Below are 18,065 nucleotides of genomic sequence, written 5' to 3'. Positions count from 1 at the left end.
TACTACACAGCTCAACATACATTCACATATACACCATCAAACACAGTCACACATTTACACAATCACCCACTTAGTCTTTTGTTTCCCTACATCCCTTACCTTACTTTTTTTCTGCTTCCTGTCAATGTGATCAGAGTGGGTATACATTTGTTTTTGCCTTTTTCTCTTCAGTGTGCCTTATTAAGGGAAGAAGTGATTTGTTTGTCAATTGCTATCTCTAGGGACTTGGGTAGTATGTATTACATATCCAATAAATATTATTTTAAATAATTTCTAAATGATTTTGTGTGTGTGTGTGAAAGAGAGAGAGAGGGAGAGAAGATTTCATCCACACTGTTTCACTACCCAAATGTTGACAACAACCAGAATCAGGTCAGGGCAAAGCCAGGAGCCAGCACTCAGTCAAACTCTTCCATATGGGAGGCAGGGACTGGATATACAGCTGGTACTTGAACCCAGGCACTTTGATAAAGGATGTAGGTTACCCAAGCACTATCTTAGCCTCTGTGCCAACACCTACCCAATTAATTCCCAGTAAATATTATATATTTATATACATAAAGGGGAACATATATATATTTATTATATATGTAATATATAACAAATTATATTGTATATATTAAAATACAAAATATATTTTATATATAATATACATATAACAAAAATGGAAGGGAATCCCTGTGGGAAACCTTTCTAGAGAAGTAGTGCTTGATGCAGCAAATATAGAGCTGGAAAATACAGACCTTGAAAGATAAAATTTGTGTTCCATTTTTAAATAAACATAGCGCTATCTGTAGCTTTTAAACAGATAAATTTGTGTGTGTGTGTGTGTGCGTGTGCATCCTTGACAGAACTGTAAGTGAGCCTTAGAATTAACTCTTGGACCATCCTGAGCACATGGAAAGAAGTCTCATTTGTTGGAATAGATGAAGGCATGCCTGGTTCTCCATCAATCCTGATGGAAACTGTAACAGCATTTTTTTCCCTTCCTCCTATGTGGCCAATGACACTGTCATTTTACCCAGGACCTTAATATTGTTTTATCATCTTTTCTGGAACACACTATTTAGGCAAGGAGGCCATGTGGGATCGTCCTCCCATTCTTTCGCTTTTTTCATGTTCTCAATCAATAGAAAGTTCAGTTTCAAATCCATTGAGAAATTTAATGGGACCCCATGAAATCTAAAATCTTTACAGCTGCCAAATAAAAAGGAAAATAAAAATAGATCTCTTCTTCTTCTAGGTGTATACCAGATGTCTGTGTCAGAAGCAGCTGTCCCTGGAGAGGAAGTAGGAAGAGTGAAGGCTAAAGACCCAGACATTGGAGAAAATGGCTTAGTCACATATAATATCGTTGATGGGGATGGTATGGAATTGTTTGAAATCACAACGGACTATGAAACACAAGAGGGTGTGGTGAAGCTGAAAAAGGTGAGTCTGGGAGAATGGCCACGTATGTCAGTGGTGTGGTTTCTGCCCAAGTGACCCTGAAGGCAACTGGGACCTGACGGGTCAGACGTGAGCATGCGCTCAGCTGGGAGCTGACTGCATGCTGCAGTGGAGCCCTGTGCTCTGGTGAGGTCACTGAACTCTACCCCTGTTCGTTAGTTACTGCAGCAGGAGCTGACAAGGGCTAGCAATGCCCGTCTGAGATGGCTGGTGAGTTCCAATATATTATGGCCCAGTTCTCCCCGGAAGGAGAGACAGTTAGATTCATCTAGATTTTGGAGGAGAAGCGCTGATCAGATCATTTCTGGAGCTCCCCCTTGAGCCCTGCCCAGCAGAGTCTGGTAAAACAGTCTGTTCAAAACCTTCTCTTACTTCAAATACCCGAGGTTCACTGGTTTGCCAAACCCTTGGTGAAACTGAAACCCATGTTTTGCTTGCTTTTCTTTCAAAAATGAACCAGGGGAAACAACAACAATAATGGATTTTCCCTCATTGTCATCCAGACTGTCATTAAAAGCATGCCCCTAGGATTGATTGATTCCAGTGAGGGAGTTTGTCATTTGAACTAGTTTTATTTTAAAAAATCCAGCATTTACTCAAATACTAACTATTGGACAGATGCAGCCTAACAAACATCTTATACACATTCTCTCATTTATTTTTAATGAGGGTCCTGCAGAAGGTTTGTGGGAAAATGGAATTAAAATATGTTTATTTTGGTGCAAAAATTCTTGAAATCCAGGCATAGCTTCTCATCCTCTGTGTTCTTCACAAATCCTTTGAAGACCTTTGGTCTTATCTAGTGGACAATGATCATTCTACTGAATTTTGAAAAGACTGGAACTCATATTAAATACTTTGACTCAGTTACCATGACACAACTCACTGTTTGAAGACATGGAATTGAAGGGATATTCTGGAAAAACTTTTATCTCGAGACATTGTGGAAGTAACTGGGTCTGGAAGGGTTTGTAGAGAAGAACCGAATCAACTCATTTTCAAGTGAAGAAAAGATTACTGTATGTTCTAAAATGGTTCCCTCTGTGATCTACCTCTAGACGAATCAACACCTGTCCATGATCAACTACATGGAGCATTGAATCTGAATTGGATGCTGGGATTACCTTGGTTTTAACCAAGCATTCACTTTCAAGTTGGTTTTGTAGTATGGATATTAAAATCCTTGATGTGATGGGAAAGATTGGACTATAATACTGATGAAACTAATTAGAGGAATCAAAGAGGCAGAGGTCAGTAGCAGAAGAGGCAAGGGTGAGAGAAAGCAAGGCTGGCGTTGGGAGGAATCTTTGAGTCAAGGGAGCCAGCAGTGACATGCTTTAGACAGCTCACCTTCCACAACGTTTAAAAGTATGACCTTGGAGAAAGTATTTAGGCAGCACAGGAAAAAGAGAGGTCAGGAAGTGATGCTCATAAAAGAGTAAAGCAAATAGACATGGAAAGAGGGGCATGCTCTCAATACTGGAACAAATCTATGTCAGGACAATGAATAGTGTCACTGAGTCTATCTGCCACATGAGATTGGAGAATTCGTTCCTCCTGGTTTGTTCTCTTGAAAAGTGGCTGTGTGAATCGTGTGTGGCCTCAAGCTGTCAACTTTCCTCATTAATTAATATTAAGATCCCTTCTGTTTGACATTGAAGTACGAACACTGACACCAGTGTTTCCTGCCTCCCATTCTCTGCTGTTCTAGTAATTGGATAGTTGGTTATGCTAAGATTGTCACCTGCTTTCAGTGTATTCAGTGCATAAACACCTTGACTAAAAAAATCCTGAAACCTTGAATTACCCCCCAGGAACTCACACATCAATCGAGCTCTCTGTGTATGATTTATTTGTGCATTTTCCCCCAATTCAGTGTTTGCATTCCAGATAAAGGAATGATCTTCTATTAAAGCACTGAAATTTTGGTTTAAAATAGCATAAGATTTTATGTACTTGGTAAAATAACATTTGCTTAAATTTGTAGCATAAAGTTTCAAACACCCAGCAGGAAAAAAATTAGAAGTGAATTTAAATGGTGTCATTAAATAAAATTTAGTAATATAAAAGGGTTTGAAGACTTCATATATATATATATATATATATTTGTATTTTTTAAAGATTTCTCTGTTTTGTCTATTTATTTGAAAATCAGAGTTACAGAGACAGAAGGAGAGAAAGAGAGAGAGAGAGAGAGGGAGAGAGAGAGATCTTCCATCTGCTGGTTCCTTCCCCAAATGCTCCTTACAGCCAGGGCTGAGCCAGACCAAAGCCAAGAGCCAGGAGATACATCTGGGTCTCCCACAGCAATGCAGTGGGAGTACTAAGTACTTGGGACAGCTTCTCCTTCTTTCTCAGACACATTAGCAGGAAGGTGGATCAGAAGTGGAGCAGTTAGGACTTCAGCTGGCTCCCATATGTGATGCCAGCATTGCAGATGGTGGCTCAACATTGGCCCCCATATTTTTGTATTTTAAGATGCTCTTTAATGCCATATTTTTGTTCATTTTTTAATTTACTCCTCAACTTTCCTAATGAGAGCTGTTGAATTCTTATTTGTCAGGCAGTTTCTTTCTTAGAGCTGGAAATCTAAAGTTTATCAGGATAGTTAAGTAAAAAGACAACTGATAGAGGGGTTTTTCTCGGCCTTGGCAGAGTTGACACAGTAGATTGAATAATTCCTTGTGGAGGACTATTCTGTGCATTGTAGAATGTGGGGCAGCCTCCCGGACTTCTCACTAGAGGTCAGTAAACACATGCTGTACCCCACTCCACCAGGCAAAATCACAAAAATTATCTCTAGGGGCAGGCGTTTGGTGTAGGAGTTAATGCCAGCATCTCTTAAAGGAGTGCCTGAATTCAAGTGCCAGCTCCACTTCTGTTTTCAGGTTCCTGTTCGTGTGCACGTTGGGAGGCAGCAGGTGATGACTTAAATGGATGAGTTCTTGCCACTCACATGAGAAACCTGCATTGAGTTCCTGGCTCCCTGCTTTTTCCTGGCACAGCCCTGAGTGCTGTAGGCATTTGGAGAGTAAACCAACAGATGAAATATGTCTCTTGCTCCCTCATCCCTGCCTCTAAAATAAATTAGTAAATTTGAATTTAAAATAAAATTGAAAAATAACTCTAGACATTGCTGAATATCCCTGGGGTGACTGGGAGCAAAATTGCTCCCAAGATGAAAGCCAACTGCAATAAAGTACAGTGAGACCTCTGACTGTCGGTGATGAGGGACTTCTTAGAGTGGGCTGTGCTCGTTGAGTCTTGAGAAATGAGGAGGAATTTGTTAGATTGGAAAGGAAAAATTGTTCTTGAGAGACTGGTGTCAACAGAAACAACACATTTAAGAGACTGCAGTACATTCTTCTTGAGGATCTTGAGATAGACCTAGGATGAGCCGTAAACTATTGTTGGAATTCAAAGGGTACATTTCAAAAAACTGAAGAAGGCATAAAGTGATAGGATGGGAGTGAAGCAAAAGAATTCAAGAAATAATTAGTATGTAGAGTCTTTGTTGAATAGTTTATAAGGTAACATTTCTTGAGTTCTGGCACTGTGCTAGAGTTTAATGGTATATAAGAGAGAGAAAACCTGTCTCTGGGATATTTAGATAATCTCTATGTGATTAGCTGAAGAAAAATCCAGAAAAAACTATGATTCTTTTAGGGGTTTGGTGGACTTGGGAGGAAAATCTGATCTGTTGCAACACTCCTGACCACGTGGGAATCCCATTTAGCACAGAAAACTCCCAGCATAGTTTCTGTGCTATTTATCTTCAATCAAATAAACTCTTCTTAACACAGTATGAGAGTAGCATTATATTTTAAATATCCCCTATTCTAATCAAACTATTTTATGGTTGATTTTTTCTTTATATTCTTTGTCTACATGTATATAGATGTAGAAAGATAATATTGAACAGGGTAGCAATTGTGAGGTGATCTGATTTGTCAACTTAATGTCAGATCATAAATGCTTTACATGCTGCTATGTAATGTACATAATCATTTTTAATGGCTACATAACACCCCATCTTATTGATGGACTATTATTTCCTTAATAAAATCTCACAGTTGGATTTGGTGTTTTGTGTCTGCAGTTTCCCAGATTAGATATAACCCTCTATTATATCCAACAAAAATCATACATTTTTGAAGATTATTTGTTTTGATTTTCTGTTGAATTAATCCCTCAGGGAGAACTTTCCAAGGCAGGATTAGTAAACGAGGGAATATTAAGATTTTTACGGCTTATATAGCATGTGGCCTCATTTGGCATTATTTCCAAGCACTCATATCATGGATATAAATGTTCACTAAGGAAACTAACTCAAATCCCTTTTGGAAGAAGGAAGGGGATACACTCTAGGCAAATGCCTCACCCCTGCTTAGTCAGTCAGGGTGATTGATGTGTGAGAAAACATGATAGTCATTCCTGGACGGTGAGCAGGCAAAGATGAACAAGACTCAAAAGGCTCCTTTTGGAGGCTTCCCACCTAGAGGAAGAGAAAAGTGAGACACTGCAGAAGGGCAGCTAAGAGCCCTCACAAATCTGCCTGGGGTTGTTGAGGAGGGCTTCACAGGGCAATGAGGCTTGGGCTGACTTCCAGAAAACTCAGTAGACACTTGATATTCCTGCCCAGCCTTTGCAAACGTGTGGAATGTATTGATCAGACTACAGCATGATTGCACTAGCCGTAACAATTGCTGAGCTTTGCAGCAGGAGCCCAGCGTTGGGTCCTTGGGCATATGCCTAAACCAAGTCCTAAGCCTTCTGTGGAGGCAGCTTGCCTGAGACGAGGACATTCCACCTTTGCTGATAACAAATTACCTGATCTCAAAAATAGTCATGTCTTTAGTCTATAAATATCATTCCTCTCTACCATTCAATAACCCAGCCAAGGATAAAGTGGCCGCTGTATTCCAGGATGATGGAGAGGCTGGGGGCAGATAGAGCTCTAGGAAAACCGGGTGTTCTCTGACTCCCGAGGAGATGGAGGTGGGAGGGTGATGGCAAAGCGCCAAGGACATTGAATGTGTTTAGGATTCCTGAAACTGGGATCATCTTCCGTTTGGGGTTCTGAAGAATTAGGTCAGGACTTAGCCACATAATTATATGCTCATTCAAAATAAGCGTTTTCCAGACACAGGAAGACAGCACGGCAGGCAGATGCTCGCCTTAAAAAAACAAATGCTCGCCAAACATTTGGTAACTCAGCAGCATCCAGAGTGCGAATTAGAAAGTGACTTCCTTGGAATTAGGGGTGGGTTGTTTGCTGCAATCTTGCTTTTCACCCTTTGCTGATTGACTCACTGTATATCCTCTCAGTCAGAGTTAGTGTTTACCATACATTTTCCTATAACTGCAGTCATTCAAATGCTACTTCTCATTATTTTTCTGTGTAAAAAACTGTACTATTTATACTTGTGTCAAATCTGTACTGCTTATACTTATTTTTCTTTACCTAGACCATTCAAGTATATGTATTTAATGATACATATATGAGTAATGATGTATATATTATTTAAACACACGTACACATTCTTCTTAAAATGAAGTGTGATCCTCATGGTCCCATCACTTAGCATAAACAGAAGGTAACTTAAGGATGAATTCAGTCAAGACAAAAGGATGTCGTTACGTGCTAGCTACAGCATTGTGTCATGGTCTCCCAAAAGGAAGATTGGGAAGCATAAGATATATGCTACAAATTAGCCCTATTCTGAGATGGTTTCCTTGGAGGGCATAGGATTCAGAGAATTAGAAAAGGAGTAATTTTGTCAAGGAGTAAATTAAGGTCATTAAATAATTCCATCTATCCAAATTGGCCACTAACCACCTTAAGTCATCAAGTATGTCACTGTGGATCAGGGTCGCAGACACTGGTCCACACAATGCTGTTAGAACCTTAAAAATTGAGGGGTTAGTATGATTAAGCTGGGTGCTAGATGCATCTGTGTGTGGGAGAGTCGGGGAACAGACACGAGGCAAGTGATTCTGTGACAAATTTTCTGGTATGTTTTTGGCAAAATTTTTAATACTTTACAGAATGGGCTACAGAATTTTTTTTCTAGTGTTTTAATTACCTTCTTTAGGTAATTTTCGGTGACTGGTTGGGCACCCTTGGTGTTTCGTAAGGTTCTTTTTAGACAATGCAGTAGTTATACTTATGTTATGCTCCTAGAATTATCCATTAGGCGTATTCCAAGTTCCAGAAATTGATTTGTCTGATTTCCTGATGAAATGATTCTGGTAATTGCATATTGAATAGTCGCTGATTTTCGTTCTTTGAGGAACTATTCATTATGCCCTATAAAACAATCAGGTCTTTCTCTTTTATAATTCTTTCAAGGAATTGGTTGTCAAACTTCTCTTCATTCTTGCCAGCCCGTAGACTTTGAAACCAAAAGAGCATATAGTCTGAAGGTGGAGGCAGCCAATGTGCACATCGACCCGAAGTTCATCAGCAATGGGCCCTTCAAGGATACTGTGACGGTCAAGATTGCAGTCGAAGATGCTGATGAGCCCCCCATGTTTTTGGCCCCAAGTTATATACATGAAGTCCAAGAAAATGCAGCAGCTGGCACTGTGGTTGGAAGAGTACATGCCAAAGACCCTGATGCTGCCAACAGTCCAATAAGGTACAGACAGATTTATTTTAAGGGCCTGGATGGGGACTTTTATAGGCAGAGATTTTGACAAAGGCCTGCACACAGCACATCCCTCAGTTTTAAGAGTTCAAGTTTATTAGGTTCAGTGGAATGTAAACAAGGTTCACATTATATAACAGATGAGCTTGACTTCACCTCAGCTACCAAAGGTTTGGATTTACTGTTCAGGACACAAAGTTTCTCTCTGGCATTTATTTCTCAATATCTACTTGGTGATATAACTCTTAGCTTGCCATTTCTGTCTCAAGGACCTGTGATGAATTATAAGTAGAGACTGTGAAATCATTATGGCAATTAGAGCTCACTGAACCCCTTCCTATGCTCCAGTTCCTCTACTAGATGAGTTAGACTTATAATCCAACTTCCCCTCAACTTTATTATTATGTGAATTGTTATTCCTTAAAGTGAGAGAAACTTGGGGCTGTGCAAGACCGAGTGACCTGTACTCTTGGTGACCCAGCTAGTAGTCGCGGGGCGGGGGGGGTGGGGTGGGTGGGTAGGGAAACAAGCTCTGTCCAACTGCTGCTGAGTGCTTTGAAGAGATAACAAAGTGCCAAACACATGTAGAGGACTCTCCTTATTATCTATCTATCTATCTATCTATCTATTAACTTGGAAAAAGTGAGTAGAACCCTGATTCCTCCTTTCAGTCCCCAGCTTGGGTCATTAACCAATGAAGCTGATATTGAAGATGGGAGGTTAATGAGAATGAGACTGAGAAGTTTCTGGACCATAGATTAAAGACATTTACAGCATAGAAATTCATTATTGCTTGAAACATGTACTGGATCAGACTCTAGCAGGCATTCATGTTTCCATGGCCACTCTCTTAAATCCTTTTTTGCCTAAATCCCTGCATCTTCCTCCTCATGATTTTTCTGCATGCAGTCTCCAACTGACCATTCTCTCAGTCATGTAACCAGACAGCCCTTACAGAATGCATATCTAAGCATCACATTATATCTCCATTTAAAAAGTAAAAAAAAAAAAAAAATCAATTATTGAACTGTTCCCCATTGCCTTTCCTCTCCAAATAATTTAAATTCTTTTGCTTGGTTTAAGGATCTCCTTCAAACTGCACTACTTGAATCTCGCCCCCTAAAGCACATCTGCTCTCTCCTGAACCTTGTCCTTGACCTGTTCTTCCTTCCAGTTGGAACTCTCTGTCTTTCTACTTTGTTATATTGCACTCATTGTCTCCATCTGCATTTAGGTATCACCTCCTCTGAGAATTCTTCCAGGACTCAGGAGAGATCAGATGTCCCTCCCCACTGGCTCCCACCTCCTGCCATACAGCACACTTCATCACAGTGACACCTTGGATGGTGTCTTGTCCTCACTAGATGGCACATGCACGGGGGGCTGGATAGTTGCTAAGGAGCCAACAAAAGATAATTTCAGGCAAAATTCAGACACCATCATCTTTTCTTCCTTCCCTCCCTCCCTCTCACACTCCTTTCCTCTTTGTTCTTTTTTCTCCTATTGAAAGTTTACGTATTGTAGAATGTTTTAAAGAATTGTTTACGACTGTTTAATTCCAGATCACTGTATTACCCCCAGAAGAAACCTTATACTCCTTAACAGTCACTTTGCATTCCTGCTTTGCCCAGCCCTGAGTAACCACTCATCTACTTTGTTTCTATATGCTTGCCAATCTGGACATTGCATATAAATGAGATAACACAATATGTGGTCTTACGTAGCTGCATTTTTTTCACTTAGCATGTGGTGGTAGTTAATCCATGCTGCAGAATATAACAATATTCCCTCTTATTGCTAGATATCATTCCATTGTATAGATATACCATATTCAGTGTGTCTGTGTATCAGTTAGGTAAACATTTGAGTTGTTTTTACTTTTGGCTGTTATAGATAAAGCTGGTATGAACATTCCTATATGAGTTTTCTGTGCGAATTTACGTTTTTTGTGGGGAGAGGGTTGTTTACCTAGAATTAGAATCACTGAGTCATCCGAATCCTTTGTCCATTTTAAATTAGATCATCAGTCTTCTTATTGTGGAGTGATTGTAAGTTGCCATATATCCAGAATATTTGTGTGTTTTATGTGTTTATATATTCTGGATACTAGACTATGGTTAAATTGCTGAGAAATGGTCAAGTGGTTTTCCACGTTGGCTGCATCATTTCACATTTGCATCAGTAGCATAGAGGATTCCAATCTCCCTGCATTCTCAAGAATACTTACTATTGTTTGTCTTTTGACTATAGCCATCCTGGGTGTGAAATATGTCCTCATGGTTTTGATTTATATTTCTTTAATGACAACTAAGGATATTGAGCATCTTCCCATGTGTTTAGTGGTCATTTGTACATTTTGGGAGAAATGTCTGTTCCAATCATTGTCACTTTCGTAATTGGATTATCTGTCTTATTGTTGAATTATAGGAGTGCTTAATATATTCTGGATGCTAAAGTCTTACTAGGTGTATGATTTGCAAATATTTCTCTTATTCCATGAGTAGTATCTTTCTTTTTTTAAATAAGATTTCTTTTATTTATTTGAAAGACAGAGTTACAGAGAGAGGTAGAGACAGAAAGAGAGGTCTTCCATCCACTAGTTCACTCCCCAGATGGCCGAAATGGACGGAGCTGCGCCTATCTGAAGCCAGGAGCCAGGCGCTTCTTCCGGGTCCCCCATGTGGGTGCAGTGGCCCAAGGACTCGGGTCGTCTTCTACTGCTTTCCCAGGCCATAGCAAAGAGCTGGATCAGAAGAGGAGCAACCGAGACTAGAACTGGCACCCATATGGGATGCCGGCGCTTCAGGCCAGGGCGTTAACCTGCTATGTCACAGCACCCCCCCCCCATGAATTATATCTTTCATAATAGCATCTTTTGAGGTGCAAAATACTTTTAATGAATCTAATTCAATTTTTTTTTTCTTTTGGCTTCTAATTTTAGGTGTCATATCTAAGAGCATGTCACTAATCTAAGATCATGAAGAAGTACATAACATCTGTATTTTCTAAGAAGCCGTATGGTATTAGCTCTACATTTAGGTCTTTGTTCCATTTTGGGATATATATGCCATGAAGATGGTGCCCAATATCATTATTTTGTGTGTAGATACAAAATAATATGTATGTGTTTATCTCTGGAACCCCTGTTTTAGTCCATTGATCTGCATTCTTATCCATATACTAATACCACAAAGCTTTGATAACCATAGCTTTGTAGTCAGTTCTGAAATCAGGAACTATGAGTTATCTTTAATTAATTTTCATAAACATTTATTGGAAGATAGTCACATTATTTATTAAACTGTTATCTATGGCTGCCTGTGTTGCTTTCATGCTACAAGGGCAGGGTTGAGTAATTGTGACAGAGACCCTGCCTCCTGTATAGCCTAAAATATTTGCTACCTGAACCTTTACAGAATACACACCCATAGTGAATGCTTAATAAATATTTATCAAATGGAGAAAAGCAAAATAACACTTAATCTGAATAAAATTCAAATTCACAATTTTTGAGTATAAAAATGTTTGATGCATGATAAAAATCATGACAGCTCATTCACATAGTTGTTCAACAACACTTCATTGAACACGTATCCAGTCTGTTTGTGATAGGAGTTATCTATGAAAAGCAAATGGATTTGAATATAAAATAATCACTGATAATAGAGTTTGTCCAGTTGTATTTAAAAATGGTGACAGTGCTAAGGGATTTCCTAGCTATTAAGTATTGTTCTGTTGCTTTCGGATCTTTGAACATTGTCTTGTTCGGGAGAGAGAAAGAGTTACTATATATTGAGCGTTTTCTCAGCCTTGATAAGGTATTTCATTTTTACTTAAGTGAATCCTCACTGATACTCTTTTAGATAGCCTTTTTTTAAAAAAAATTATTTATTCATTTGAGAGTCAGAGTTACACATAGAGAGGAGAGGCAGAGAGAGAGAGAGAGTCTTCCATCCGATGGTTCACTCCCCAGTTGGCCATGCAACTGCCAGAGCTATGCTAATCTAGAGCCAGGAGCTTCTTCCAGGTCTCCCGCATGGGTGCAGGGGCCCAAGGACTTGGCCATTTTCTACTGCTTTCCCAGGCCATCACAGAGAGCTGGATCGGAAGTGGAGCAGCTGGGTTTTGAACTGGCACCCATATGGGATGCCGGTGCTTCAGACCAGGGCTTTAACCTGCTGCGCCACAGTGCCGGCCCCTTTAGATAGCCTTTGAGTCTGTGACTATTGTAGGACGGAACAGATGGAAAGACTGAGACTCAGAGGAAGCAACTTCCTTGGAGCCTCAAGACTGTCAGTATTGGAGACTGAATTTAGCACTGTCTAGTGTGAGTTCATTCTGACCCAGTGGCCACTAATAGAAAGCCTTCCAAGAAGTTTTGATTAGTGTGTTCTCTCTGGGCAGGAAGATACATTACAAAATGAATGGGGACCTCTTTGACGGCTTTAAACTAATTGAAAATGTTCACGGTGTGAATTTAATTGAGCTATCTTTGATCTAGAATATTGGGTGCCTTAGCAACTTTTTAGAAGAGCAATGACGTCAAAACACATGACACAGCTAGTCATTTCCTCCACACCTCATTGTCTTCAAGGATCCACAGCTGCAATCGGTTACTTGGATCATGTTCTCAACAGTGACTGTTCTCTGTATGCAGGCGATTTCCGTATCCTTATTTATCCAAGCAAGCATAATACCTACTTGAGCCAACCCCATCTCTGCTCACTTCTGTCCCTGTGCTTAGAATTTCCAGAAAAACTGTGAAAGACCACTTGAGGTTTTTTATTCAATAGACCTCTTACCCTCACTACCTAATTTCCTGGTTATTTCTCTTCCCCTCTAAGGAAAGTTGTGTCCTTGACTATACAGGTAAGGCCTTACCATGTCACCCTAGTTCTTAGTTATTTGGACAGTTTGCAGATATTTTTCTCTGAGACCTCATAGACTTAAGCATATTTTTGTTTAGCATTTCATTCCTGAAATATTCCCTCCCCTTTGCTTCCATGTTGCTGATTTCTTCATGCCCCAGACAATGCCATGCCAGGGCCTCCGCTAATCTTTGCTCACAGCTTACCCAATGGGGACTTTCTAAGTCTCAGCTTTTTGACTTTGGCCTTTCTTTCTCTATGTCCACTCAGCTCCAGGGTTTTCACCTGCACTGTAACTGAATTGAGTCAGTGTTCCATATTCTCTGCTGCTAGGATGATTTTTCTCCCAGATTCTAATTCTTTATCTATTGTAGTCCCTGCTGTGTGTTTTCATCCATTTCTTTTTGCCTTCACTGGCTCACACATTCATGCATGTTTTTGAACCGTATTTATGATGATATACTTATAAAACAAACAACTAATTACACCCCTGCCTGTAGCAGAGTTGAATCTTTTGCTCTTAGCATTGCAGCATATACATAGTTGAATTCAAATGTCTCCTTTCTGCCAAACTGATTTTCTTTTTCTAACTCCAAGTGTCTCCCTCTCTTAGACACTCAGAGTAGAAACTATCTAAGACCCTTCCTGCTTCCCACAGGTATCCACATATCCAGAATCCTACCCGTACCTTCTGTATCATATAGTTTTCCACTTCCTCTGTCACCCATATCTAACTCTCTAATTATCCTTGTGTAATAAAAAATTATACCAGATCCTTAAGTATCCTCTTCCTGCATTCATTCTTATATTTAAAAAAATTTTGTTTGTTATTAACTGATACAATAAAGTTATACCTATTTATGGTATATCATGCAAGGTTTTGATACATGTATGTATTGTGTGATGTTGAGTAAAGGTACACATATCTATCTCCTCAAAAATTTTACATTTCTTTGTGGTGAAAACATTCAAATTCTTTTATTCTTGATTTTTTTTAGAAAAAATATAAAGTATACTGTCATTATCTGTAGTCACCCTGATGTGCAGTACTTCCACTCTCATTTAAACCATTTCATCTACCCTACCTTATTAATCATTCTGATAACCTGATTCCATTTATTTGCTTCTCTGCTCAAAAGCCCGACATAATTTCTCACTGGCTATAGGGTGCAAGCCACATTGTAACATGTGAGAGCTTTAGTGACCTGTTCTTAGTGTACAGTGGAGCACCAATGACAAGGGAGATCGAAATCACACTCTGTATGAGACACCACATTGTGCCATGAACAACTAGGATTTCATTTGATTTTCTCAGAGAACATAAAAGTCGTATACTATTAGTACTTCAGTTTAAGAAATAAATATGCTCAAGTTCCAGGATCTTAGCGGGTTTTCCATTATCATTTAGATTATATGTGATAGAGCATGAGTTTCCCCCTAGGACTTCCCAAACCCCAAATTCACGTCCCCACCATCTGTAGAACACACAGAGTATTAATAATCTTTCTTTCTTTGTATGTGTTTCCATTCCAGCTAGATAGTAAGCTCTTTCATGTCAGGAAAAAGCCATATCTTTTTTCTCTTTTCCCTTCATTCTACATAATGCCAATCTACTGAGAACTGTCACTGAGCCCCTACTGACATCTATGGGGAAGGGTACCCATCATCCCATGTCCTGTGTTTTTGGGTTAATTTATGTTTTGTATGCTGTGAATGTGGCTTGATGGGTGGTCCCCTTTTCATTAAAAGAACATGATCTTGGATTGAAAGATCTGGGCTCCAATATTGCCATCCCATAAACTAAACGGGCCAAGTGCAACTCTCATCTTTTGTCAATATAGGAGTAAGAGCCCACTGATATCCACAGCCTTTGCTGCCTCTAAATTCCTTGATTTTTGACCCCAAATGACCTTCAGACCTTGTGTTTTAGGAAAATGCAGCCAAAACCCCTAAGAGCAGGAAACCAGTCAATTGTGGAGCTCAGAATACTACCCTAATTAGCATAACCATACTGAGCTTCTGTGGAGAGAAAAGGTAAGAGGCAGACCCATGAACACCTGGTTCCACTATGTGTCCCTTTCTGGGCTCTGTGGGCATGCACCTCAATGAAGATCACTCTTCTTCCCGTCTCCCATCTCATCTTGCCATAAACACAGCCCCCAGGAATGTTCTGGGAATTCTTTCATCTTCTGTTGGCAAAAGATAAACTTATAATGGGCAGGAGTAGCTAAAACCTTTGAGCTATGCTGTTACTTACAGCCTGGGAACATCAAAGTTTGGGAACAAAGCCATACAAATTAGTGGCCAACCCTGCGTTGCATTTTGCACCCTAGAATTCAGAACTATGCTACTGGAGAATCCCTAAAACCAAATAAACACATTCATTCAAAATAGTTAGCATTTTTCTTTGAATATAGAGAAAGCTGATATTTAGAGCTATAAGTGATTCTTGATGATAAATTTAGATAAACTTGAACTTACTTAATATTTCATATGCAAAAATCTGGCAAAGGTTTGAAACATTTGTGACTTTCTGAGTAGTTTGGGAGCAAGGCAAATGCTTCCCAAACGCAATTTCATAAATATTCAGAAGATGGGTGATTGTAGTAAATATGGAAAAATATACAACATGTTATTATACTTCTCAATCAAATATGCTAAGCAGTTCTTTCATTCATTGTACTGAATAAAGAATTCCAGTGTGGCAAAAATTATTTCTGTAATAGATTCATGTACAAAGTTTGAAAAGTAAATTTGATTAAAAAGAAAACCTAGCTCAAGTGATTCATTGAAGAAGTTGCTTTAAATATAGCAAGGAGAAAGTATTCAAATATTAAGCTGCTGCCAATGTCTTGGTCTAATTGCCTCATTTGCATTCTGCTTAGGTATTCAATCGATCGTCATACTGACCTCGACAGGTTTTTCACTATTAATCCAGAGGATGGTTTTATTAAAACTACGAAACCTCTGGATAGAGAGGAAACCGCCTGGCTCAACATCTCTGTCTTTGCAGCAGAAATCCGTAAGCACTGTCTCCTAAGGGTTTTGATTCTATTTGACCAAATACTAATCCTTCAGTCTCTCTCTACATCCTGAAATAGCTGAAATAGATACTTTTTAGTCTTAAAAATATTTTTCGGTCATTAATATTATTTTTGCTTACCTATTTAGGAAGATATATAGGTAAATAGAGATGTCTTCATTATGTTTACCAGAATTGGGTACAGGCTGGGCAAGACAACAGATAGTTGAAAGGCAGCACCATTATTGAAGGATTGAAGGATTTCCCACTCCATCCTTTCACTAGGTTTTCTTGAACCCAGGGGAGTAAGCTTAGAGCCAAGACTTGTAGATTCTTATTTATCTGTAGACCAATGGTTCTCAAACTTGGTCCTTTCATGAAGCTTTTCACACATCTCATGGTTGGCTTTTTATAGCAGAAACGTCTGAGTCCCATTTCCAGAGCCTGTGATTTGGTAGATCTAGTGTGGGAACTTGAGAATTCCCATTTCCAAGTTCTCAGATGCTGCTCTGGGGATCCCACTTTGAGAACCACTATGATCGACTGTTCTCTGGGACAGCCAGGTTCCATTGCAAGGCTACAGAGTGCTTAGTGGAGTTGACAATGTAGTATAGTTTGTGCTGGTCAAATATTGATTGTTTTTCAGGACATTCCCTTCCCACTGAATTGGTGCACGTCAATCCTTAGATGGCTTTTATACCAACAGCACCTACCCCTGCACTGCCCAAATACATGACTGGAGTTTACTCCCAAGAGTAAACGTGAGCCAATGTGAATCCTTACCCGGCATTTGTTCACTATCTGCATTCTCTCCTCCCAGACAACCGGCACCAAGAAGCCAAAGTCCCAGTGGCCATTAGGGTCCTTGATGTGAATGATAATGCTCCCAAGTTTGCTGCCCCTTACGAAGGCTTCATCTGTGAGAGTGATCAGACCAAGCCACTTTCCAACCAGGTAACGATGCTTTCCCCTCCTCTGGCTGTGAGCAGTCCATTTGGCAATAGAGTTTGCTTTGAGAGCATCACATGGATATACCTCTCACTGCCCAAGGAGGTTTCAAAGCCCTAGATTTGCTCTGAAACTACATTCTCTAATTAAAATCAGGCCTTTTATCCAGCCAGAAATTTTTGAATAAATGATATGCCAATGTCAGCATGATTTATTTATGGGCCACCTTTCTCTTTCAGCCAATTGTTACAATTAGTGCAGATGACAAGGATGACACAGCCAATGGACCAAGATTTATCTTCAGCCTACCCCCTGAAATCATTCACAATCCAAATTTCACAGTCAGAGACAACAGAGGTTCGTACTAAGGTTACTATGCTTCAGAGAAGTAGAAATGGAAAACAAATGGCTTTTATATTGCACAGCACAAATATTTTCACTAATCTTAATAATGCCTTCCTGTTGAAGAACAAACAAGAAATGATAACGCCACTTCTATTTTGACTTGTGGGCTGACTTGATACATATTTTTTATTGATTTTGATATTCATGAAGCAGTGGGAAAACCAAGTGGGGAAGATTACAGGGTCAATATGCAAACAACTCCATTTATCTTTTTTTTAAGAGATTGGTAAATCCTTGGGGGTGGAGAGCATGGTCTTATGAATATTGATATGAAATGATGTATTAAAAGAGATTATCTCAACTTTGTAAGGCAATGTAATTTTGCAGCTGGCCTTCCCTTCCATGCATGGTGCTACTGCATTGTGGCTAAGTACATAGCTTCATACCCAAGGGTAGTTGCAGAATTGCTGCATGAAGATATGACACAAAGCATTTTTAAATCATTCTCAAAATTATAAAAGTATATATTATGCCTGCTCCTCATTTCATGAGTCAGGAAGGTGCTGGACTTGCAGATTTTTGAAGGAGATCTCTTTGTTACGTAGGCTCATATGGATACAGTCCCTGGACAAAGATGGTGGGAGATTCAGGGACAAGGAAGAAATCTTGTGATTCTATTTTTGCTCTTTCATTATTCTTTATTCAACACTATCCACATAAGCCCGTGACAATGCAGTCCTGTAAAAACAGGAGACAAATGCCATCGTTTAGCATGGAAATAAA

At 39.5% G+C, this 18,065-nt stretch overlaps 1 protein-coding gene across 4 annotated transcripts in view; it reads left to right on the top strand.

Annotated features, from left to right (window-relative positions):
- The window catches only part of CDH11 (cadherin 11), a 163,770-nt gene that overhangs the window by 125,531 nt on the left and 20,174 nt on the right, over positions 1 to 18,065 (top strand). For all 4 annotated transcript variants that reach the window (XM_051846856.3, XM_070063308.2, XM_070063307.2 and 1 more), the window contains 5 exons: positions 1,244 to 1,431; positions 7,837 to 8,090; positions 15,853 to 15,989; positions 16,810 to 16,943; positions 17,177 to 17,294. In XM_051846856.3, coding sequence (XP_051702816.1) covers positions 1,244 to 1,431; positions 7,837 to 8,090; positions 15,853 to 15,989; positions 16,810 to 16,943; positions 17,177 to 17,294 — 831 coding nt within the window. The remainder of the gene's footprint in view (positions 1 to 1,243; positions 1,432 to 7,836; positions 8,091 to 15,852; positions 15,990 to 16,809; positions 16,944 to 17,176; positions 17,295 to 18,065) is intronic.

This window comes from Oryctolagus cuniculus, chromosome 18, assembly GCF_051225735.1.
Source record: "Oryctolagus cuniculus isolate XC-2025 breed Fujian yellow rabbit chromosome 18, ASM5122573v1, whole genome shotgun sequence".
NCBI lineage: Eukaryota > Metazoa > Chordata > Mammalia > Lagomorpha > Leporidae > Oryctolagus > Oryctolagus cuniculus.
The sequence above is the reverse complement of the archived record's forward strand: the minus strand, read 5'-3'. Positions and strand labels throughout refer to the sequence as shown.